The sequence below is a fragment of the Urocitellus parryii genome, chromosome Y, assembly GCF_045843805.1.
Source record: "Urocitellus parryii isolate mUroPar1 chromosome Y, mUroPar1.hap1, whole genome shotgun sequence".
Classification (NCBI taxonomy): Eukaryota; Metazoa; Chordata; class Mammalia; order Rodentia; family Sciuridae; genus Urocitellus; species Urocitellus parryii.
Genome location: NC_135548.1, coordinates 2,420,974 through 2,447,659, shown reverse-complemented (window position 1 = coordinate 2,447,659; position 26,686 = coordinate 2,420,974). Strand labels below are relative to the sequence as shown.

The 26,686-nt window shown below is 44.2% G+C and overlaps 1 protein-coding gene across 1 annotated transcript in view; it reads left to right on the top strand.

The window, feature by feature from the left end:
* Positions 1 to 26,686, top strand: part of LOC113198420 (anosmin-1) — a 118,625-nt gene that overhangs the window by 53,190 nt on the left and 38,749 nt on the right. The window contains exons 4-6 of the mRNA XM_077794204.1: positions 10,011 to 10,233; positions 16,784 to 16,968; positions 18,060 to 18,189. Of these exons, the coding sequence (XP_077650330.1) occupies positions 10,011 to 10,233; positions 16,784 to 16,968; positions 18,060 to 18,189 (538 nt within the window). The remainder of the gene's footprint in view (positions 1 to 10,010; positions 10,234 to 16,783; positions 16,969 to 18,059; positions 18,190 to 26,686) is intronic.

The window sequence follows — 26,686 nt, the reverse complement described above, 5'->3', positions numbered from 1 at the left end:
TAAAACATATCCCTCAACTGCTGCGTAACATAGAGGTTAAATCAGTGCATCTCTTTAGGATCTGAAGTGTAAAGCTCTATGTCTGGGAACTCCTGTAAAGAGTTACTGAAAGAAGCTAAATATGAAAATGATAAAATATGCCCCAGAGGGAAGCTTTGAACTTCTGGAATTCTGCATGTGCTGAAGCATCCTCTCAAGAGCTGGCAGCAGGACTGTGGACAATTGCGGACGTACGTGTCCTCCCGTCCAAGGGAGTACATATTTGTACTGAAAGTAGTTAGGCAAAGGAGGAACCAAGATAAATAGAGGTTGACTCAAATCGAAGCAAGCAAACAAAAAAGGTCAGAACTGATAAGAAAGCCATCTCCTAATATCCAAGTATCTGATTTTCTTTATTGATACATAATAACATTTTTTTTCATTGATACACAATATTCGTGCATGCTTATGGGGTATAGGATGATAATTGGATACACGTATACACAGTGTAACGATCGATTTTTAGGGTAATTAACATTTCCGTAGGCTCAGCATTAATCATTTCTGCGTGTGGAGACTGACCTCTTGTCATTCTGCTGAACCACACCGCGGGTCGTTGTGTGCTGCCGTTGCTCTCGCGTCCTACAGGAAACCAGAACAAATTCTGCCGATCCCACTGTCATCTGATGTCCCTCCTGTAACCTTGTTGTGTTCTTCTTCCCTGATTTCCTTCTAATTTTATATGGTCCACGGCCAAGGACTCTAATGTGCTTGGGAAACAAATTAATTGCAATCACATCTAATAAGTTACTATTTATAATTGAGTTTCCGGGCAAATTACCCCCAAGTTTCCAGGCATAAATTAGAAACATTTGCAGGGAGAACTCTTTATCTTCCTTTCTTAGTGTTTCGATGCCTTCTCTGAAAGGTACACTTAGTAGTCCCAGTTTTCCTCTTTTTAGGTCTTTATTTCTTGTAGATTTTCAGAGAAATCTTACCTGGTCACTAAAAATTAATTGAGCAATTAATTACACTAAAGAATAAAACCAAACCCTTACTCTAAATTCGACCACCCAGAAATGGCCATAGGTTAGCTTGTCAGAAGCGCGAACCCAGCAGAATCCAGACGGTTCTCCTTAGAAATGCCCCTTGAATGTAATCACCCTGTGGTGCCATAGAACACCAGAATTCATTTCTTTTATCTTAATTTATTAGATGAGAATTTAAAGCAAATTAAAAAAAAAAAACTTGCTTCACTGGTTGATTCTGGGCTGGGATCTGAAAACTCAAAAACTTCTAGAAGGTTCCGACTACTACCTAGCATTCTAATAAGCGGGGTTGGCTGTTCTGAGTGTGTTTGTGCACACTGTGTGGTTTACCCCGAACACCACTTTTCCTCTTGGGAACCTGGATTTTTACTACATTCCAGGCAGACGGTTCTTACATGACTAGTTGCAGGTAAAAACCCTGAATGCCAAGTCTTGAATGACCTCATTTGGTTGAAAAAATCTGACATGGGTTGTCATAACTCATTAGGATCAACTCACCCAGTGGATGTGTTTGTTTGTTTTTCATCTTGGCCATACACTGAAATCACCAAGAGTGCTTTAAAAATGGCCACTTTTTGGGGTGCTTTCCAGGGCGGCTGAAGTAACAGATCAGGAATTTACCCAGGGCACCATTTTTAGAAGGTCCCCAGGGGATCCTAATAGGGAAGCCACTTGAGAACCACTGGGTTCTAATGAGAGTCTTCTCATATTTACCCCGACACCTTAAAACAACGTTGGGTCGAATGGCTGCTTGGATTCTTATTTGATTGGTGACTTTGGACCCATGATCTCCCTGAGCTCCTGATCCTTAATTAGTAGAAGGAAATAATGATGGTCATGAGGACTCCCGAGGCAGAATCGAGATGAGGAAGTGGAGCTCCACTACAGGGAGAGGGATGGTAGATACCGCACCTGCTGGGCTTCATTACTACAGATGTGATGGTGATGGTGGTGGTGGTGGTGATGGTGGTGGTGATGGTGGGGAGGATGGTGGGGAGGATGGTGGTGGTGAGGATGGTGGTGATGGTGGTGGTGATGGTGGGGAGGATGGTGGTGGTGATGGCAATGGTGATGGGGAGGATGGTGGTGATAATGGTGGCGGTGATGATGGTGAGGATGGTGGTGATGGTGGTGGTGATGGTGGGGAGGATGGTGGTGGTGATGGTGGTAGTGATGATGGTGAGGATGGTGGTGGGGATGATGAGCATGGTGGTGGTGATGGTGGTGGTGGTGATGATGGTGGTAATGATGGTAGTGATGGTGGTAGAGATGGTGGTAGTGCTGATGGTGGTGATGGTGGGGAGGATGGTGGTGGTGATGGTGGTGCTGCTGGTGGTGGTGATGATGGTGGTGATGGTGGTGGTGATGATGAGGATGGTGGTGATAATGGTGGTGGTGATGATGGTGATGATGGTGGTGGTGATATTTGTGATGATGATGGTGGTGATGGCGGTGGTGATGATGGTGAGCATGGTGGTGGTGATGGTGGTGATGGTGGAGGATGATGGTGGTGAGCATAGTGGTGGTGATGGTGGGGAGGATGGTGGTGGTGATGATGTTGAGCATGGTGGTGGTGATGGTGGTGGTGATGATGGTGGTGATGGTGGTGGATGATGGTGGTGATGATGGTGGTGATAGTAGTGATGGTGGTGGTGACGGTGGTGGTGATGATGGTGGTGATGATGGGGAGAAAGGTGGTGGTGATGGTGGTGAGGATGGTGGTGGTGATGGTGAGGATGGTGGTGATATGGTGGTGGTGATGATGGTGGTGATGTGGTGGTGATAGTTGTGATGATGATGGTGGTGGTGATGGTGGTGGTGATGGTGGGGAGGATGGTGGTAGTGATGGTGGTGGTGATGATGAGGATGGTGGTGATAATGGTGGTGGTGATGATGGTGAGGATGGTGGTGGTGATGGTGAGGATGGTGGTGGTAAGGGTGGTGGTGATGATGGTGAGGATGGCAGTGGTGATGGTGGTGGTGATGGTGTGGTTGATGGTGGTGGTGATGGTAATGATGATGGGGGAGAATATGATGGTACTAATGGTGATGATGATGGTGGTCAAGATGGTGATGTTGGTGGTGATGGCAGAGATGGTGATGGGATGATGGTGATGGAGATGATATTGATGGTGACGATGACAGTGGTCCTGATGATGATGGGATGTTATCAAGGATGATAATGATGGTCATAGTGGTGGTGATGGTGGTGGTGATGGTGGTGGTGATGGTGGTGGTGGTGGTGGTGGTGGTGATGGTCATGGTGGTGGTGATGGTGATGGTGGTGGTGATGGTGATGGTGGTGGTGATGGTGATGGTGGTGGTGATGGTGGTGGTGATGGTCATGATGGTGGTGATGGTCATGGTGGTGGTGATGGTGATGGTGGTGGTGATGGTGATGGTGGTGGTGATAATGATGGTCATGGTGGTGGTGATAATGATGGTCATGGTGGTGGTGATGGTCATGGTGGTGGTGATGGTGATGGTGGTGGTGGTGGTGATAGTGGTGGTGATGGTCATGATGGTGGTGATGGTCATGGTGGTGGTGATGGTGATGGTGGTGGTGATGGTCATGGTGGTGGTGATGGTCATGGTGGTGGTGATGGTGGTGGTGATGGTCATGGTGGTGGTGATGGTCATGGTGGTGGTGATGGTCATGGTGGTGGTGACGGTAGTGACAGCAACAGTCATGATGACGTTCATGGAATGATAATGAGGAGGTGTTGGTGGTGATGGTGACAGTCATAGGGTCATGGTGATGACGGTGGTGATGATGGTGATGATGGCGATGATGAGGATGAGAATGTCACACCCACATCAGAAGATGACCTATTCAAGGTTGTATTCCTCATTGTCGGCCAGGAGAAAACCTCACACCCTCTTTGCAAATGCTGCTCTCTATCTAAAGGATGGACACCTGGGGCTCACACCTGTAATCCCCGTGGCTAGGGAGGCTGAGATAGGAGGATCGTGAGTTCAAAGCCAGCCTCAGCAACAGTGAGGTGCTAAGCAATGCAAAATAGGGCTGTGGATGTGGCTCAGTGGTCAGGTATCCCTGAGTTCAATCCCTGGTTACCACCCCCCCCCAAAAAAAACAAAAAAACCAGAATTGACACATGGCACATCTCTGTAACAGTGACCTAAAGGCAAAATCATGTGTTCTGTCCACGGCGGGGGCTTCATATCTGTATGATTTTGAAGAGTAAAGTAGTGTATTGCATTTCTCTATGTTCATCTTTCTACCACTGCTGCATGAGTTAATTTTCTATACAACAGGCGGCATTACATTCCAAATCAAAGACTGCTATCTGCGGTAGTATCTTTTCCTTCAAGCATCTGATAAATTTCATCTACTGTAGTTAGTATTTGATTTTATCTTGACCCCTTGTCCACAAGTAGGTAAGATGGTTTTATTTATTTATTTATTTTTCCTACTGAAGCTTAGCACGTTGCTCAGATAAGGCAGTAAAAAGCACACATTACTCTTTAGATATTTGGAGATAAGACATAGGAGACATTTATAAGACTTAAGATCGCATAGTAATATATAATATGATTATATGTATTTTTTAAAAAATGGAGAATTTTTCACTTTATCCAATGTACCACTAAGAGATTTTCTTTTGTCATTTTGCTTTATATTTCTTCTCTGGATGCAAAATGACATCCATTCCTGTAGCCATCTAATAGAAAATACATGGCCTTTGAATGTCAATTTTGTTCTTGGTTCGGGGAATAGCAAAGGTAGGAAAAGAAAATTAGGGCCTATATAATAATCATATTTTTTTTCCAAAGTTTAAATTGTAATTAAAGACCTGAGGAAATATTTCCATTTATATGATTTTTTTGAAGTTAATCGTATAAAGAGCTTTATGAAGGAATTGTGGTGACATTAATTCTACAATTAATAACTTGACTTAATTCACGGGAAGTCATTGTACCAGCAAGAAATTGAATACTAGCACATGAATCTGGGTTGCTATGTGTACTTTTATTTACCGTGAAGTTAATGGGCTTTTTACTCATGGTAATTTGAAGAACTTCCAAGTTTTACCTGTAAGGTTCTTCAATTGAGCTTTGGTTGCAGGACAATTGATTCATGCCATCATTAATTCATAATATAGCAGGAAATTTTGCAGGCTCCATGGTTACAGGTTACTTTTCTGAGGCCCATATAATCTGCATTGACAGGATTTGCCGTTTGCTGTTAGGAGACTAGTTTATACATTCTGCTCCTGTCCAGAGGATTAATAGTCACGTATAGTTTCCTTTGACTTGTCCACATTTTCTTCTTATTTCTATGCACTTCAATAAGCTCTCATCAAGTCCGCAATTAAAGACAAGCAGAGACGGCGTATGTGTAGACAACATATTTCTCCAATTCATTTTCTCACTATTAGTGTTTTTCCAGCCTATTTCACTATAATTATCCAGGGAAATGGACAGAGGAAAAAAAATTAGCTTTGATAAATAGAAATCATAAAACAGAGCTCCTGTTGCATCAGATGCACCCAATTATAAAGTGAACTTCATTTAAGTAAAAACCTGCGACTGAGCTGGGCGCAGTGGCTCAGGCCAGTCATCCCAACTGCTCAGGAGGCTGAGGTGGGAGGATCAGGAGTTCAAAGCCAGCCTCAGCCACAGCAAGGCGCTAAGCAACTCCCCTGTCTCTAAATAATTAAACACAAAATAGGGCTGTGGGTGTGGCTCAGTGATGGAGTGCCCCTGAGTTCAATCCCCCGCCTCCTTCAGACTGTTTTTTTTACAAGATGCAACATATTCCATGTCCCCATGAGCAGATTCCAGTCCTTACCTAGAAGCAACAGGTGGAAAACTAGAGTCTGGCCGCACGGGGGAAGGAGCAGAGCCCAAGTTCCCTCTTTGGATCTTGTAAAGTTTTTTTCAGAGTAACGGAAGGCTTTGGAAATGTGGAACAGTGGACTTGGAACAGTGACCCTTCTTCTCTTATTCTCTTTGAGAATCAACGTTTCAGATCTGTTCTAAGGCACTTTGTTTGTCTTTGTGGTCATTGTTTCTGAGTCTGCCCCGTTAACTCAGTGAGTTCTCAGTGGGAGGAGACACATCTCCGTTCCCTGGATCCAGGGTGCAGTGATTGACAGGCAGACCCTTAGGGTGCTATAGGAATGGAGAGTACAATCTTTGGAAGCTGATGTCAGACTCATGCTCTCTTTTCCTGGGTGAATTTGTTCCATTGTATTCATATGTTCTATGTTTGAGTGGAGTTGATTTGATTAGCGCATGATGCAAACCACCTCCCTGTGATTTCCAACTTAGCAAAGAGCAGACGCTCACCAGACCTAAGGAGCAGGTCTGGGGCTGGAGATCCCGGCCGGCCTGTGTGTTGGAGGCCAGTGATCTTGGTAACTCGGTCCGGTCCTTTCTTTCCACGTGGCTTGTAATGTACACATCGTGTGGAAAGAGGGAGGCTGGTGCTTACTGCGTAACTGTAGCAAGTCTGTTAGCGTACTTTCAGGATTACTCACTTGGGTTTGGAACTAAATTTCAAACTCCCCAGGCCAACCAAATAAAAACATCTAAACCACTCACAGAAAAAATGAGCTATGAAATAATGGGAGACAAAACCCCCGAAGAGATCTGGATACTTTAAATGTTTACAAAGTGGCTTTTGAATGAACCAGTTGCAAATTTGTGGAGATTCGATGTTGAAACTGTAGCTCTTCTTCCAAGTCTAACCTGTAAGGTTTTTAAGTCCAGCTTGGATTTCAGTACAGTTGATTCGTGCCATTTTCAAATTCTATTTTTTTTTATTGGTTGTTCACAACATTACAGAGCTCATGACATATCATCTTTCATACATTTGACTCAATTGGGTGATGAACTCCCATTTTTACCCCAAATACAAATTGCAGAATCACATCCGTTACACACTCACATTTTTACCTAATGGCATATTAGTGACTGTTGTATTCTGCTACCTTTCCTAACCCCTACTATCCCCCCTCCCCTCCCCTCCCATCTTCCCCCTCTACCTCATCTGCTGTTGTTCAATTCTCTCCCTTGTTCCCCCCTTCCCCTCACAACCTCTTCTATGTAATTTTGTGTAACATTGAGGGTCTCCTACGATTTCCATATGCTTTCTCTTCTCTCTCCCTTTCTCTCCCCCCCCCACTCGTTTTTGTTTAATGTTAATCTTTTCCTCATGCTCTTCCTCCCTATTCTGTTCTTAGTTGCTCTCTTTATATCAAAGAAGACATTTGGCATTTGTTTTTTAAGGATTGGCTAGCCTCGCTTAGCATAATCTGCTCTAATGCCATCCATTTCCCTCCAGATTCTATGATTTTGTCGTTTTTTAGTGCTGCATAATAGTCCATGGTGTATAAATGCCACATTTTTTTTTATCCATTCATCTATTGAAGGGCATCTAGGTTGGTTCCACAGTCTAGTTATTATGAATTGTGCCGCTATGATCATTGATGTGGCAGTATCCCTATAGTACGCTCTTTTAAGGTCCTCAGGGAATAGTCCGAGGAGGGCGATAGCTGGGTCAAATGGTAGTTCCATTCCCAGCTTTCCCAGGAATCTCCATACTACTTTCCAAATTGGCCTTACCAATTTGCAGTCCCACCAGCAATGTACAAGTGTACCCTTTTCCCCACATCCTCGCCAACACTTATTGTAACTATTAACAACCCACTTTGTGCGGCATCTACCAGTCTGATTCACACCTTGGAATCATACTTTTTGTAGATGATGCTTCTAGTCTAACCTCTTTTGCCAATGAAGAAAAAAACAGGAAATCTTTCCCTGGCCTTCAACTGGAACAAAGTCTCAATACATTAAATTTGCTATATCAGAAAAATCATTGTGGCTGTAAGACGTAGATACTATGTGATGCCATACATGTGCACTTGGTATGTAGAAATTCTAGCTCTTTAACATATTTTTATAAATCGTGGTAAAATATGCATAATATTGGCCAGACACACATTTTACTTCAACATTTCCTATCATCTTCAACAAGATGAATAAGATAATGAAATCGCTGTTTTTTAGGGGGGACAGTGGCTACAGCTCTCTGCAGAGATGATAGTGCTTCAGACAAGAGATTTTTTTTTTTAATTTGGGTACCAGGGATTGAACTAACTCAAGACACAGAACCACTGAGCCACATCCTCATCCCTATTTCATTTTATTTAGAGACAGGGTATCACAGAGTTGCTTAGTGCCTTGCATTTGGGGTCTCCTGAGCTGTTTCAGGAGCAGTACCTGACGTGCGCTAAGAGCCTAAGACCTGCCAGATTGCTCTCTGTGCCTGGAGCCGTTGACGGCGGGCTTGCCTGGCAGGGTGTGGCTCTCCTTCTCTGTCTGGGGTGGCATCTCCATACTTTACCTTCTTCTGCAAAGTGCTGGTGTTTTCAGTGATCTTTTTTTTACCACTGTGACCAAAAGATCTAACAAGAAAAATTAGAGGAGGAAAAGTTGATTTGGGGCTCAGAGGTTCAGTCCCTGGTGGGCCGACTCCATGGCTCTGGCCCAAGGGGAGGCAGAACAAGATGGCGGCAGGGCCTGGAGGAGGAGAGCAGCTCAGGACAGGGCACCAGGGAGCAGAGAGAGCTCTGCTCACCAGGGACAGGACAGAGACCCCAAAGGCACAGCCCAGGGACCCCTCCTCCAGCCACACCCCACCTGCTGCAGTCACCACCCAGTGAGTCCATCCAAGTGGATTAATCCACTTATTGGTCTACACCAGGAAGCAGAGAGAGCTCTGCTCACCAGGGACAGGACAGAGACCCCAAAGGCACAGCCCAGGGACCCCCTCCTCCAGCCACCCCCCCCCACCTGCTGCAGTCACCACCCAGTGAGTCCATTCAAGTGGATTAATCCACTCATAACCCAATCATTCCACCTCTCAACTTTCTTGCATTGTTCCATACATGAGCTTTTGGGGGACACCACATCTGAACCACAATACCTAGCATCACCACATCCTCCTTGGAAGGGACAATATGGTGTGAGTGGCCCACCCTTGATTACTTAAAAGCCCAGATCCACGGGGGCACAGACATTTTTGTAATCACATCAATTCAGGCCACCAATTCTGGGTCCAAACAAGGCGGAGACATGGAACCTGCCTGGACAGGTGTGTTCCAGGTACCAATGGGCTGTACCGGAGCTACTGTATTGATGGTGACCACCATCTTCCATAAAGGTCAAAGGCAGTTGAAGGTGGAATTTAGGGTGCTGATGGCTCTCTCGTCAGGCGTCTTTTATGGGAAACTCAGGAGGGTCAGGGTTAGGTTGGGCTGGGTGGGGGGCATCTTGGCTATTCTTTCATAAGCCCAACGGAGGCCAAGGAACCCAGAATATCATTCTCTCTTCCACTCTCTGTGTGGGGAAGCTTTTAGGAGCCTCAGACGCTCCTCAGCTCATGGGCAGAAAGAGCCAGGATCTTGTGATAGCAGCTCAAGGGTGAGAAGATGATGCAAGACGCAGGTGCACATCAATGTTGAAGGAGATGCACGTTGTCTCGCTGCACCACTTATTGACGAGTCCCTCTTGGTGGCAGATGGCCTGAGCACCTCAGCTCTAAAACCCGGGCGTCGTTTAGATGCGTTGCATTTACGGGCTCAGACCACTATGCGATGTAACGCCAAGAGAGACCGTTGTGTGCAATCTAAAATCATCTCATGGGTCTTATTCCTTTGGGAAATTACCATGGAATGAAACCTTTCTGGGGATTGAGTTAAAAAAAAAAAAAACAACAAATTTATCTATTTCATAAAATGTTCAAGGGGCTGGGTGTGGTGATGCACACACATAATCCCAGGGACTTGGGAGGCTGAGACAGGAGGCCAGCCTCAGCCACTCGGCAAAGTCCTAAGCAATTTAGCCAGATGCCTGTCTCAAAACGGAAAATAAAAGTTCTTCTTTTAGGATGCCTGGGAATCTGACTTCATGTGTCTTTCCTCTCTGTGTCTCCCTTCTGCTTCTCTCTCGCAGCCTCTGTTCCCCAAGAAAAACTACGAGTGCTTAACCAGCTGCGAGTTCCTCAAGTACGTCCTGCTGGTGAAGCAGGGGGACTGCCCGGCCCCAGAGAGGGCCAGTGGGTTTGCGGCCGCCTGCGTCGAGAGCTGCGAGGTCGACCACGAGTGCTCGGGGGTGAAGAAATGCTGCTCCAACGGCTGCGGCCACACCTGCCAGGTGCCCAAGACGCTGTACAAAGGTAAAGAGCAAAGCCCGGAGGCTGTGTGCGGCCGGGGAGGGCTCAGCCATGCCCACAAGAATGCAAAACACGGGGGACATTCATCCCGTGTCCCACCCACGTGTCTTAAAACACGCACAGACCTCAGCCAAAATGGGAGGCACAAATAAGCAACAGAGTTGGAGTTTTGTTGTTGGATTTAAAAAAAAAAAATAGTACCAGGGATTGCACCCAGGAGGGCTTAACCACTGAGCCCTCTCCCCAGCCCATTTTTATATTTTATTAAGAGACAGGATCTTGCTAAGGTGCTTAGGACCTTGCTCAGTGGCTGAGGTTGGCCTTGAACTTGCAATTCCCCTGCCTCAGCCTCCCAAGTTGCTGGGATGACAGGCACACACCCCAGAGCCCAGCCAGAGTTTTAATTTACCGTATACAAAGGATAACAGCAATCCATGAACTTGGTGTATTTTTTTTTTTTTTCCTCAAAGGCAGACTAAGTCAATGAAGCTGTACTGGGTAACATTGTAATAAAAACATTGCAAATCCGCAGAAAGGAGGCTGGGGGTTGAGGATCACTTGAAAAATGCACTTGTCCTGGGGATTTTCTGTCCGCCCAACCCAAGAACAGACGTGTCCTTGTGCAGACTTTAAATATTTTGAGTGGTCCTCTTGAGACAGAGGAATGACCCTCTTCCGAACATGGGGACTCCCTCCATCCCACAGGTCTGCAGATAGAATCGTTGGCATTCAAGAGCAAATTCTAGAGCACTCCAGGGCACGGGTGGGGCTCAGGGCCAGGAGCCCTCCGTGAGCCGGATGAGGGTGTTTCGTACCCAAGCCGTTCGGGTGGATTCTGAATTGTTTGCATAGGATCAAGGCACACAAGGAGACACACATTCTGTGAATTTGGGGGTCCAATTTGAATAGTGAGTAGAATCAATCCGTAGCTGTGGATGATTACAAGGAGAACAAGACCTCTCTGTCCCTCACTCTGGTATGCACATGCCAAGTGCCCATCATTTCTACCCGCTGGTAGGTTTTTGACAATCTGGGCATAGAGCAGTATTCACTAGCAATACGAGTTTTGGGGTCTGTACCAAACAGCTAGTATTAAAAGTCCCTTCTCCTCAAGAGCTCACCTCTGCAGAATTAATGCACCTCTCTGCCTCTTGGAATTGCCTTCCCCCTTGAAACCTGTAGAATCCACCTGATGTTATTAATTTTTTGAAAAATGCCTCTTGGATCCTTAGAACCCCAACATAAGTTTTATGTCCCAGATTCAAAATATTTGGTGCTCTCCCCTTCTTACTGAGTGACAGTTCTCGAATGGATCCAACACTTCATCGTCTCCACCCCTCTTATTGTAATCTCCAACAAGTCACTTTGCAAACATCTAAAACTATTTCATTTCTAAAAACTTTGATGTTATATGAAACTTCTCCCCAGGACGACTGATTGTATGCTCTTCACCATGAGGATGCTGTCAGAATATCCATTTTTAAGCCCTTTGTAAAACTCACCGGGTTTCAAAACAAAGCCTATTTCAAGAGTGATGATGGCAATTAAAATAGGCATTTAAAATTAAAAACATTGGAGAATCAGTGTGAATTTCAGATGTGCCTGTTTCACAGGAAATAAGAACAATTCCCGGAAGGACCAACGAGATGAATTATATAGAGACACATTTAAACCTGTATGCAACTAAATAGAATGGATTTTTTTTCTTTTCTTTTTTTTTCTTTCTTTATTGTTATTTGTTCTAATTAGGGATACATGGTGACAGCAGAATGCATTTTGATTCATCGTACACAAATGGAGCACAGCTTTTCATTTCTCTGGTTGTACATGATGCAGAGTCGTACCACATGTGCAGTCGCACATGTACCTAGGGTGGTGATGTCCATCTCATTCCACCATCTTTCCAACCCCCATTCTCACTCCCCCAACTTGTCCCAATCAAGTTCTTCCACTCTCCCCACCCCACACACACACACACACACACACACACACACACACACACCCATTATAGATAATCATCCACTTATCAGAGAGAACATTTGACCCTTGCTTTTCTGGGATTGGTTTACTTCACTTAGCATGAACTTCTCCAGCTCCATTCATTTACCTAAAAATATTATTCTCTTTTACTGCTGAGTAATATTCCACTGTGTAGATGTACCACATTTTCTTCCTCCATTCGTCTATTGAAGGGCACCTAGGTTGGCTCCATAGTTTGGCTATTGTGAATTAAGCTGCTGTAAACATGGATGTGGCTGCGTCAGTCACTGTACTATGCTGATTTAAGTCCTTGGGGTATAAACTGAGGAGTGGGATAGCTGGGTCAAATAGTGGTTCCAGAGTGGATCTTTAAGAAGTGCTAAAGTCACTCTTGTGCAACAAAGGAGCTCCTAACTTGGATTTTGTGGGAAGAGGCAATTCACAGAGCATAAGCCACCAATAGAATGAATGGACTTTATGAAGCTGCAGTGAGCCAATAATGTTTGCATCCTAAGAATGATCAAATAGATCCTGTCAGAATCCTTTCAGTAACCTCTTAGCCTAGTAGCAACTTGGAATCCTTGTTGACCTTCTCACGTAGAAGTCAACCTGCTTGCTCTCATCACAAACGAATGCTGCTGGCCCCAGGACCCTGGGATGTTCTGACGTGACTCGGTGGCTGTCTGACACCTATTGAAATAGTATCCCAAACCAAAGCTCTCACTGGGGTTCATTAGAAATCATCATCATCATCATCATCGTCATCATCATCATCCAATGAAAACTTATGTCATTATCAAACATTTATAATCTAATAAAATCACTGGTTCATCAGCATTTAAGGCTAAGGAATAACCTACAATTCTCCCCTAACCACACTGACCTTAGTCTTAGGTTACTTTGTAGAGCTGAAGAATTTCAATTAAATACAGAGTGTAGACCACAGAGGACCAAATCTACTGGGCGATCATGACCAACTTGCCCATTTCTCATGAGCTAGTTTACTTATTAGATGTTCGCCTCTCAAAACGCTGTCACCTAGGTAGGTGCTGTTTGGAAATCCTCGAGAAGATTGGCTCCATGTGTTCCCTGGGTTTAAGTTGAAAAGAAGCGGATGTCCCCCAGATCTTCCAGCTCGGATACATTTCAGTTGAATAAACATCTGTGGAGTGTCTCTCGTTGGCCGTGACCCATTCTGGGCACCGGGGCACAAAGTGCAAGATGAAACCCGCCCTCAGCCCGCGCCGGGTTCATGGATGAGCTCGTCACGTACAAAGGAATCATCTGAGTGTGCAAGTCGTTTTCTGAATTCTTGCAACAAATTGATATTTAAGAGTATCATTTAACTGTTTTTCGTGTTACTAAAGTTTTAAGCTAATAGAGCATACACGTCCGCACTTTCTATTTGGTCTACTGTGTTTCTTGGAAGGGAGGTAAGAGGTGCAGATTTTATGGCTTCTCTCTCTCTCTCTCTCTCTTTTTTTATTTTCAATAAAGCAAAGAGCAGTGAAATAAAAGACACAGAGTGTTCACAGGAGTGGAGAGGCAGGAAGTTTCTCAATCTATGAAATGCAAGTCTGGCCACAGGAAGAAAGTTGAAATCTTTACCAAGTTTTAGACCAATTTCCGCCTCTCCTTTTATCTCTGTTTTCTCTTTGTCACGAACCAATCAGCAATCAATCATTTGCCCATTTATTTCTTTTTCAAAAGACCCAATGACAGAGTTGATTTAATATTTCCACTTAATAATGTGAAATTCAAATTTCAGGACTTTAGAGATGGACTAATACAGTATGTTCAAATCATTTAGACCTTCAAGGGAAAAACTTTGACACTGATATCTGAATCTCAACATGGCTAGGCAACTGTTGATTACTTATCATCATTGATTTTTCTATCAGTTTCTTCTTAGCATCTTTTAAAGGACTGGGTTTCTGTCGCTTTGATGCTACCAAAATATATGTTTTGCATTTTAAAGAAGAAAAAAAAGGACCTATTTTGTCACATCTCGTGGGGTGACATATGATCATATTTTTATATTTCTCATCAGGATAGTTTAGATTTCAGATGGCTAATTGGTTCAAAAACAGCTTTTAGGAAGAAAATCTCTAATCACGTTTGGAACGGAAAGCACACGAGGAGTGATCCATCTCCACATCTGGTTATGCAATCGGGATGCTCCTTGGGCTCAGGAGGATGGTGTTCTCTGGCAGAGAGGGCTGGAGGTCCTGGGGGTGTGCAGCCCCCATCTGCACACAATTACAGAGGAGAGCTGGAATGACTTCCAATCAAGGGAGCCAGCTACCCTTAATGCAAAGCAGATGGACCGTCTCTTAACATGCAAATTGCAGGAGAGTTGCACATCCTAATTAAAGAGACTTTTTAATGGAGAAATTTGAACCGTCGTGGTCCTGAAACTCATTATGCTGGAGGAAGGCTGTAGGTGGTGGAATGCTACTCAAGATTGAATCCTTTCGGCAAAGAGCTCTGGATGCTTGCATGTGCTTCCGATAGGTTCAGGTTAGTTGAACGGCGGGGATATTTACCACCACTGTATTCGCCCTAGAAGATTATATGGCAGACAGCCAGGGAGAAGGGTGGATTTGCATGTCTCAGAAACTGCTCTGAAAGTCTGCAGAAGTAACTGGTCACCTTCTCCACCATGCACAGAGACATCCAGGGAATCGGGAAATGTGCTCAGACCTGCATAGCCTCTCAGTAGAATCACGCGTCTGTCACCTGCCTGCCCATCTCAAACACAAGAAGGACACAAAACGATCTTTCTGTTCAGTTTGGATTCTCATCACTCCGAACAAGTTTGGGTAAATTTTTTGCATGAGACAAGAAATAGAGACGTACTTCTGGTATTAAATTGGTCATGAATTAACTAAGGGATTCCCATCTTATCTATAAAAAGTTCTTTTAAAACCGGAAAAAATACTATAGACAATGCAAACAAACAAATAAAATTCTGTTCTACTTGAAAACTGCTTTTGACTGCTTTGGTTCATACCTTCTTTTCTTAAAAAACAATAAAGTAAATGTGTATTTGAGTAATATAGCCATGATAGAAGAGAGAAGAGTTATTTGAAAGTATACATGGTTGGGAAGGCAGCACACAATACCTGGGATCAGGGTTCACTTTTGGAAGTGAGTTTCGAGCGGAGGGTCGCCACTGTTGAAAAGGTTTACGCAAATGTTTCCAACTTTTCTCATTTCCCTGGGTTCATTCTTGCCTGGAGTACAGAAAAGTCAGGGAGGTGGTTCCTCCAGCAAATATTTAGTGACCCTTTGGTGTTGCGTAATGTTCTCTCCTCTGGGACATTCCAAGAGGTGGGAAAGACCTCTGGAGGCTGTAGCCTCATGCAGCAGACAGGCATCGTTCAATGAGCTCTTTGCAGCACGGGGCAGTTAAACGCACATCCTGACAGTTGCACGTTCAAGAGTCGAGAGGCCCCAAAGAATGGATCCTTTTTTTTTTTCCAACTGGGAAATTTAGGGAAAGAGATGCAGAGGGGTGGCATTTGGTGTGGGTCTGGAAGTACTTAAGTGTCTACAGTCAGAAAACAGAATGAAAGACGACTGGGTATGATGATAATAATAATACCATCAACCGTCGATTGTGTGTTTGTGGGAAAGCGGATTCAAAGATGGGATCTATGGTGCAAATGCAGGAGGCACCCTGGAATAAATCAGCAGATAAATGGCAGTCATGTGATTGACAGATGCCTGGAGGGAGATGAAGGAAACTGGATGCAATGAGAGAGTTGGAGTCCCACCTCTGCTTTCGAAAATCATCACAAAATGTCAGAAAGTGGATTAGACAAGGAGATGGACAGGCAGGGAGATGAGCCGAGAAGCTGAGAAGTAGAGGCAAGAGACAGAGAAAAGGAGAGCAGGAGGCCTCCGTGGAGATGGACGATTTGGGAATTTCTATGCATGGACCCAGTAGATGGGGGTGGGATAAGAATATACCAAAGCAGGTCTCGCCTAAAGAATAGCACTGTTGCAAAGACAGCCATCACAGGGAAAAGGGGCATATGTAGAGGTGGGACGTGTGGAGGGAAATTCTGCTGAACAGAAGTCAGCTAGTTGTCTCAAGGTTCTGCAGATTCCACATTTTCCAGTTTCCTCTCTGTTTAAACCCAAGAAATGGAAAAAGAAACGGAGCTCTCTCAACTGGATTTTTCCAAATGAGCTTTTGGCGGTGCCTTAGGCCAACGCCATTCTCCACAGAAAATGGTGGTGTTGACCGTGTCCACCAACATGGTGCCATAGATTCCCACCAAATGGCTTCTCAAGTTCCCTTTCAATAAAGCCCGGGGTGCAGAACGGTGGATCTCAAATCTTTCCCTCACCACGACAAATTGCATATTCCTGGCGTAGGATGGATTGCACCTGATGTCAGATGTCCCCTGTTATACCTGATGCGGAGAGGTCACGTTTACGAAAGGAGATGGAACCTTGGTGGGTGGCAGAGGAGATTGGTCTCTCTTGTCGATTTCCTCCCTCAGCATTTACCTGCACTTGGGATCCCCTGCAGATGGCTTTAATTGACATGGTCTGGTTCCAGGGGTCCCCTTGAAGCCCAGGAAAGAATTACGATTTACCGAGCACAAGTCGGGGCAGCTGGAGGTGAAGTGGTCCTCCAAATTCAACGTGTCCATTGAGCCCGTCATCTACGTGGTACAAAGGAGATGGAATTATGGGATCCACCCCAGCGAGGACGATGCCACTCACTGGCAGACGGTGGCCCAGGTAAGTCCTTTCTTGGAGACTGTCCCCGCACACATTAAGCACAGCACGTTCACTTACTGTGCCTCCGTCAGGACAAAAGAAATAAGTGAAGAGCTTGGTGTCAAAGAAACACCAAAAATTATCGTTTGATTCCTGTTGTTTTTTGCTAGCTCATGCCACATGCGATTCTTTGTCCCAATGCTCCAGATTACCATTCCGGCTTTGAATTTTTCATCCTCAGAGCCAAGATGAGTCTGCACCAGACGTTGTAAGTCAGTACATCCCATCTGGCTGAAGGCTGCCAAAGTTATTGATATCTGGAGACCCTAGCAGTAGATGCAAGAAAACCTGCGTGTCTCACCCAGTATCTATTTTTTTTTTCTTTTTTAAAATTGCACAAGAATAGACAGTTGTCTCTGGATAGCCATGCAGGATATTATTTTTTAGGATCCCCTGTAGATTCCAAAATCCGATGATGCTCAAATCCCTCACAGCACGGTATTTTCCTGTAGCTGTGCAAATCCTCCTACACTTGAAGTCCTGGCTAGATGACTTAGAATACCTAAGGTAATCTGAATGCTATCTAAGTCATTGTTAAGGGACGAATCATATTGTTAATCATATGATTCAATATTGATTAACTGTACTGTTCAGGGACGCATCATAAGGGAATTAAAAAAGCACGTACGTGTTCAGTACAGAGACCATTTTTTTTTCCCAAATATTTTTTCACCCAAATATCTTCCAAAGTATTTTTCCAAATATGTCAGAATATTTCCAAATGTGTGGCAAATATTTTGAATCCAAGTGTGCAGAATTCCTGGATGCAAAAGGTGAAATAGTTACTCTTGAGGGCCAGGACTGGATTCTCATGATATCATGGGATGTACTCAAATAAAAAATTGTTTTGAGCTACAGTTAACTTCTTGATATAGTCATCAGCCTTTAAAGCATGTGGGTTCTCATAGCTGCGGGTTTAAGAGGCATCTTCTTTCTATAACCTAGAAATGAATTCTTTGCATTGGCTAAAGAGTTTGTGTCATTTTTTGAAACACACCCAGTGGACACATCAGAATGAAAACTGACCCGTGCCCTGTGACATTTCCCTTCAGACCACGGATGAGCGGGTTCAGATGACCGACATAAGACCCAGCCGGTGGTACCAGTTCCGAGTGGCCGCCGTCAACGTGCACGGGACTCGGGGTTTCACGGCACCCAGCAAACACTTCCGCTCTTCCAAAGGTCAGTCTCGCTGCCCTGCGCCCAGTGGGGGACCCTCGCCTTGCTCCCTGACGCACCTGGGATGTGATGGCCATCTCCATGCGGTGGTTGGTCAGCAGGTGGCCATGCTGTTGTTACAGAAGGGGGCCAGATGTGTTGGAAGGTACCTTGGGCATTTATGGTTTAGGAGGTCAGCGGAGTTGTTCCTTCAAGTTGTCACAGAAAATGATAATAAGGGGGCCTTCTAAACTTTGAAGTTGGGGTCTTCCAGGATGGACTTGTACTCAACGTCTTCACTAAGATTCTCCATCAAGCTGGGCACAGTGGCGCACGCCTGTAACCCCAGCTACTCGGGAGGCTGAGGCAGGAGGATAGAGAATTCAAAGCCAGCCTCAGCAACTTAGTGAGGCCCTAAGCAACTAAAAAAAAAAAAAAATTCTCCACCAAGCATCATTCTACAAATTTTGGGGACAAAGCCTGAGTTTCAGGTGCAATACAATGTCATCTTTCATACAATAGCTGTTAACTGAGTGAGTTAGTCTCTTAGTTTTGTTTCATAATGTCTAGAACCTGAACCCCTCCAGATTTTTTTTTGGTCATTGCTACAATTTTGAAATTCCCTGTTTATTGCTATTTAAAACCTCTGTGGAATAGATGATCCTCTATGGCATCAGTGGTTAGTTTATTCTATGGGAGTGGAAGGACATAATTTTAACCAGAAAGCAATGATATCTTCAGGTTTATTTCTCCAAAGCACTTTGAAAACTAATTTATTCTCCACTTGACTAATCAAGATCTAGTATTTTTTAATATATATTTTTAGTTGTACCTTTATTTTACTTATTTTTATGTGGTGCTTAGGATCGAACCCAAGGTCTCGGTCTCGCATGAGCAAGGCAAGAGCTCTACTGCTGAGCCACAACCCAAGCCCCAAGATCTAGTTTTATAGACAAAAAAATGTCATATTTACTTACTAACCCAAAATCATATGGGAGCTAATTTATTTACAATAAATGTAAGCCGAGTACATGGTGGTAGTAACAATTAATGTCAGCCTTACTACATCAATGGTGTGGCTGCGACATGTTGTGATTTCTGGAGCGTGACTGTAAAAACGTCCCCGTCTCAATCTGCCCATTTCTATTTGCTACCACTTCCTCTGCCTAACTCAGGACTGGAGAAGAAAACTTGTACTAAAAATATTATTTGGACTCCATTACAGAGTACATTGTAGATTTGTATCTTTCTTAGGAAAAAAAGTCATTTTTTTAAAAAGAGAAAGGTATCTTTTGTTTCGGGGAGGCAAACACAGCACACAACTAAGCATGCTTTCAAGGGAAATTGCAGATAAAGACGTCAAAGCGTCAGACCAGACTCTGTCTCCAGGTGGCCCGAGCACTTGGAGAGAAATGAATAATGAATAATGAATAATGAAATGAATGATGAATCCTAGGTTAGGAGGCAGGGGTCGATAAAAAGCTTGAGGCCTCTTCACCTCGTTTGCAAGGTTCAAATGGGAAACATTGCCGTCACCAGGAAAGTATTGCTCTGTTTCCCGCTTGTCTGACCAGGCTCCAAACTCCAGCGCCAAATGTTGCCTTGGGAGGCGCCTCCCAGACATTAGTTATTAAACTCTTAAAAACCAAAAAGTTCTGCACAGAATGTATGGTAGGTTCTATGACTTCGTCGGTGGGACACACCACAAGAACGATGTGAGTGTCACAGATAGCTAAACAGGGGAACATACTCGCTCCCCCCAGATCCACCCAAAGGAGACTTCATCTCTACCAAGATGGCACCAGGTCTTTCCTTACTCCATCGCAAGTGGAGAGAAATCTTGTCTGGAAAATATTGTCTCACAATTTTATGAAAATAATTGATGGTGCCACAAAGTCTATTCTTTATGGGAGAACAACCCGATAATTTGTATTATTTACAGTTCTGTAGCCTCATCACCAACGTTGGGGTTAGAAGAAATCCATCCTCCCAGTAAGAGCATGCCTCACTGGGAAAATTTAAAGATAGAAAGTTGTTTCTATTGCTTTAGCTTCTCTTATGACCCATGTATTTGAATGGCAGCCCTATTAGAATAATTAGCATCCTTCAATGATTAGTTTAGTGATGGACAATGCTGTCCTCGGTGCAGTTCATCACACACACAAACAAAAAAACAACTGAAGAGTCATTTCCAATAAGTCACCAGCAAGTCCTCAAGAAGTACCAGATTTCCTCTTCTGCATGTGTTTTAGTTAGTTTTACTAACGTTGTGACCAAAACATCTGACAAGAACAACTTAGAAGAGGAAAACTTTACTAGGGCTCACGGTTTCAGAGGTCCAGTCCGTAGATGGCCAACTCCATGGCTCTGGGTCCAAGAGCATCATGGTGGAACATCATGGCGGAAGGGCCCAATGGAGGAGGAGAGCAGCTCAGCTCATGGTGGAATCAAGAAGCAGAGAGGCGGGTGGAGAGGGAGGGACAGACCCCAGGGAAGATGCACCACTCCAGAGCACACCCCCAGTAACTCATTTCCTCCAGCCACACTCCACCTGCCTATAGTGACCACCCAGTCTGTCCATTCAAATGAGGATGGACTGTCCAATCACCCCATAGTCTGAGTGATTCTGTTGACATCTGTTACCTTGGGTCTGTCTTGAGCGTAGCACGTCCTCATAACTCCAGGTCTAACTTGACTGGAAGCAATCTTCTTTACCATGTCAACAGTCTTAGAAGACCCTCCTCCCTCCTCCTTCTCAAACCTCCTCCCACCTCTGCCCAACACTCCCAACTCTCCGTGGCCACGGGACCTTTGCATTGCTACTTCTTGGAACCAGAAAGTTCTTTCTCCATTCAGTTGCAAGGCTGACTCTTCCACCACCTCCACACCACCCCTCCTACAATTGCAAACAGACAAATCCGCCAACCAACCCACATTGCCCCTGCTCCATTCTTTCTCGGTTTTCACTCCCTACCTCGAAGGTTTTACATGGTAAACGTTTTGCTGTTCTGTCTTCGGTTGAGTCGGGGTGAAGGTGTGTGTCCCACGGATATTTTTGTCTTTGGGTGCAGTTACTAACTCCAGTGCCTGACATGTCAGAGCCGCTAGACCAGACGTCACTGCATTTCAAAAAAGGAATGAGTCCTGAGTAATGAAAAGAGAAGCTGAAATCAGAAAAATAACTTGTTTTCCTGACCTTGACTTTCCCCAGTGGAACAGGACAACACTTTCATGGTGCCTACCCTGTTTCGAAACTCATGGTGCCTTTTCTGTCCATAAAGGCCCATTTATTTCTGTTTTGCTGCAGAATCGTGCCCGCCTTCTGGTGATTTAACATTGCTTTAAGAAAGAATCAGTGTTCCCACAGTCGTACACTATGTCCAAGGGCAAGCAATCATCTAATGTATTTGGGGAAGGTAGTCATCTAGCCATAACGGGAAGGAATTTTTTTTCATCTGCCATGAACACCTCTGGAAACAAAAGTAAAATTAAGTAGGAAAAGGAAAGAATGATAAAAAAAAATAGTTCTCTTTACTTTAGCCTCACTGCTGGGCATTGGTAGGCTATAACCCCAATTTTCATAGAAAAGCCAAAATTCTTCCCATTATTTTCCTTATGATTGTGTTAAATTCGAAATTCGTCTGTCGTTTGCCAAAATGGACTGGTGACTGTTTAAGGTAATTTCTTTTTAACTCATTTATTCTGCCCTGATGGACTCTTCACCAAACATCTGTATTTTATAGGGAATTCTCAGTGCATAGATTAAAAGTAATCGAATGCATGGATTAGAAACTTACTTTCATGCATACCCTGCTCCCGATGGCCACCAACTCCCACCTGCTCCAGAATCTATCCAGGATTACAGAACGGGTAAAATCAGTATTATTATTTATTTTTCCGTCAGCCAAAAGAATAAAAGAGAACTTGGAAAATGCTGTTTAAATTTACTTGTTGAAAGCCTGTATACCATTTTTTTCTTCCAGTATTTGAGTAGAAATTGGATTAAAGTTTTAAAAATAACCAGGCACAGTGGCTCACGCCTGTCATCCCAGCAGCTTGGGAGGCTGAGGCAGGAAGATCTCGAGGTCAAAGCCAGCCTCAGCCACTTGGCGAGGCCCTAAGCAACTCAGGGAGACTCTGTCTCTAAATGAAACACAAACTAGCAGAGACCCTAATTTGGCAGGCACGCTATTTGGGATGAGGGTCGTCCACATAGAGAAATACAGGATGGGTTTTTTGTTCTTTTTGGCTTCTTTATCAGCAGATGGGTTTTAAACCTCTTCTTGACACTGTTTCTATCCATGGAATGGGTAAAAATGCATATATTGCCGACTTCTCACTGGAAAATACAAGCTGCTCAGTGGTAATAGGGTAATACAGTAAGATCAGATTGACAACTCTGAAGAGTCTTGGAAATAAACGGTCTGCTTTTGGCTCTTGAGACTAGGTGCATATGCACATGAGCACGGAAAGAAGAAAATATTCCAAGTCTGTGAACCATATAAGACAAAATCCAAATCCGTCTATTTTTTCTTATGGTTTTCAAAGCAGGCGAATATTTGTTTGGGGCATTTTAAATCAGTCAGTTATCAACTGGCCATTGCAAAATAATATACATTTAAGGGAACTTAGGAAGAAAAGGGTCAAATCCAACTTAAGGTATTATTAATCTTATGTCTTTGAATATTTATTGTATTTTAATATGTCTTTGAATATTTATTATATTTTTCCCTCCAAATTCAGAGGGTTTTTTTCCCATCTTTTTTTCCATTTCTGTATACAGTACAAAGGAAAGAAAGTACACAGAATTGTTTTCATAGTGTACATGAGTCACAGGTTCTGTTTTTCTGCACATGCATTACAAAGTGTTGGTAAAACTAGGCAGGACTCTCTGGGAGTAACAAAATTCCCTGTGTCTCCTTGGGGACCCAAGACTGTACTGTCCCAGGGCTGCACATATGTTCCACTTCCAATAAGCAACCCTGAGTCGTCTTATGAGTCTTGAGAGCATTGAATAGTTGCAAATTTACCTGCCACGAAGCTTCAGTGACTTCCCAAAGACTAATGCCCTGGATATTTAGGGTACTATATGGGGAATTTTTTTTTTTTTTCATTTAAGAGGAAGTTCAAGTATCCCAAGAGTGAAATCCGGAAAGGAAAAATTGAGATCTAAATATTAGAACCAACATTCTATTTGCTTGGAGACTTTGCAACCTAGTTGCAACATGACTTTTAAAATAAAACTGCAGTGGATCTCCGCCTGGCACCTTCAGAGGTACTCCTGGGACGCAGCTCAGTGGGAAGCGGGATCTCAGACATCGACATTCATTTTCCTGCAATATATATATAGTTTTTATTCTGTGCTGTGTGCGGGTTAGCCTGTGATTATTTAGAGTGGCTACTTTCTTTGTAGCCCTAGCTATTTATCTGGGGTTTTTTGTTTTAACAGGCAGACGTGGTTTCTATGTAACAAATAGCATTGTCTGCCAACCTGACAGGAGTCTGCCCTCACAAAAAGTGACGGGGATTTCTCCCTCCCATGAGAGTGTGCAATAATAGACCTGCATTTTGGCCAAGGGTGATAAGTGGTTTCATTTGTCACTTTGGCCACCGCTGGGCTCAGAGTATTCCATTGTGCTAAGACTTTGTGCCTGTTCCTTCGTGGCTTGTGACCTGTGCCAGAAAAGGTTACGTGATCAAACCAGAAATCTGACTTGCTGGAAGTGAGCAGGTCCATCTTCTTTGCTGAAGGCACCACCTAGGATCATGGGTAAAAGGAACGATTGTTCTCAAAAGCCAAAGTTGGATTCACACGTTAAATATTCAACATAGTTTGCATAAGAAGTTCAGCTCAGTTATCTCCGAGAGTGGGCTTGCTTGGTGTTTTCCAGGGTGCATTCCTGCAGGTAATCGTGAGGGTGCAAAGGAATTAATGGAATGAATCAGCGAGAGAATCGAGACTCAGGGAACATGCTTTGGTGTGAAACTCCGATGGGGGCGTTGAGAGAAGGCTGGTCCTGCAATGTGGATCTAACCCTCTCCCTCTATCATCTGGAGCCAGAGAAGTGAGAAATTAGTCCTCCTGCCCCCTGTCTCCAAACGGGAACAGCATTGCCAACATTCAATCAATAGCATATCATCAAGTTGCACATAACCAGTGTTCATGTCAAGTTTCATGAAGTTGATTCTATAATAGCTTTCAAAATGCTCTTGACGAGGGGTTGGCCATTCATAGACCATGGTCCAAATTTGGCTCGTGGCCTATTTTGCAAATGAGATTTAATTAGAACATGAATGCAAATTAAAATGTGTAAAAATAGCACCCATTCACCTGGGCACGGTGGCGCATGCCTGTCATCCTGGCAGCTGAGGGTGGGGGAGGGGGGCTAAGGCAGGAGGATCGCGAGTTCAAAGCCAGCCTCAGCAACTTAGCAAGGCATTAGTTTTTGATAAAGCATTAAAAATAAAGATAAAGCATTAGTTTTATCTTTGTCTTCACCGGCACCTAAGCAACTCAGCGAGACCCTGTCTCTAAATATAATACCAAAAGGGTTGGGATGTGACTCATGGTGTGTTCCTGCATCTTAACTTTCCTCTTGCTTTGCGGTGATGATGTCAGCTTGATTTCTGTGTCCTGCAAGGATCTGCCACTCCCTTTGATAGGTGAAGGACGGAATCCTCCATAACAGAAGGGTGCTGCTGTGACTCTCTCATCTCAGATGGGAAGGGCACTCCTCTGACTTTGCATTTCACCCGAGGGGATCTTATGATCTGACCGTTTTGATTGACAAGTTTGAGCCTGAAACTGGGCTATCTCTGGACAAGTCCAAGTTCACCATTAGGTGAAGCCTCTCTGTCAACCATTCAGCAAATGTTGACTGAGCCTTTGCTGTGTGCTAGGGGCTCTTGTGAATGCTAGGAATGTAGGATCCAAGAAAAGAGAGAGAGCTTTGATCAGCCCCAGGGCAGGGAGACAGAAAAGAAATAAGCACCATCATCGATCAGCTTCCAAGGAGGATGCTCAAGTTCCACATAAAAACTGTGTACTGTTTGCAGGTAACCCACACACATCCCCCTATAGGTTTTGATCTTCTCCAGTAACTCATGGTACGTCACGCATGGAGTGCTACATGAATGTTGTTACACTGACAGGAAAATGTCTGGACGTATTCGGGACGGACGGAATCATCTTTTCTAGTATTTTTAATCTGCAGTCTGCATTTTGACTTTGCAATTTAATAGTGATGGGGGAGGAAGCCATTAGAAGTGTTGGGAGTCACCCCAGCTCCAAAGACTAACTTCCCCATCCCCCAAGAAGAGCCGTCCAATGGTGAGCCCTGCTGGCTCACATGATCCTTACCCACCAATCAGACTAGCCCTGCTGGCTCACCTGATCCTTACCCACCAATCAGAGCCCTGCTGGCTCACATGATCCTTACCCACCAATCAGAGCCCTGCTGGCTCACATGATCCTTACCCACCAATCAGATTAGCCTTGCTGGCTCACCCGATCCTACCCACCAATCAGACTAGCCCTGCTGGCTCACCTGATCCTTACCCTCCAATCAAAAAGCACCCCATGTCAACTGTCAAACCACCCCTGGCTCTATAAATATGCAGAGCTGTCCCTCAATAAACGGGCATTTGCTCCGATGTCGAGCCTTGTTCGTTCTTTCATGAAGAATCACATCAAAGTCATGGAAGTGCACCATCTTGGTATGATCAGGAGCCTTACTTTTGAGAAAATGTCTGAAAGATACACATCATTTTACAGATGACATGTGCTAAATCTACTGGTATAATAAGGACTTTGGAGAAAATGGTGGTAAAGTTTTCTTGGTCAGGGGGACTATATTAGCTTTCTGGTCTTGTAACAAAGACCCTGAGATGCTCCTGTGTTAAGAGCTGATGGAATGTGAGGAAGCAGGGGCAGGTGCCTGAGCAGGAGCTTGGCGTGAACCTGAAGGCAGATTTAGTGGAGAGAGGCATCCTGGAAGCCGGAGGGGTGTGTTGCAAGGAGAAGGAGGTGATCGCTATGGGTGACCAAAGCAGACTTCTCACATGCAAGGGCCCTATGCTTCCCACACCAGGAAACCCCCGAAACTTTCCTATTTTAAATAACAAAGTAACTAGCCTACATAAATATGCCCCAGGCACTGTGGATCCCAGAAGAAAGCTGGGGATTTATTTTTTATTTTTGTATTTGTTCTAATTAGTTGTACGTAAAGAGCAGAATTTCAATTTCAATTCATTGTACACCAATGGAGCACAAGTTTTCATTTCTCTGGTTGTGCACCATGTAGTCACACCATTCGTGCAATCGTACAAGTACCTAGGGGAATAATGTCTGATTCATTCCGTCCCCATATTCTGTCCTTCCTACCCCATACCCCTCCTCCCTTCACTCCCCTCTGCCTAATGCAAAGTACCTCTGTTCTTCCCTATCCCCTCCCCATTGTGAATCAGCATCCACATATCAGAAAAAAAAAAAACAAACATTTGGCCTTTGATTCTTTGGGAT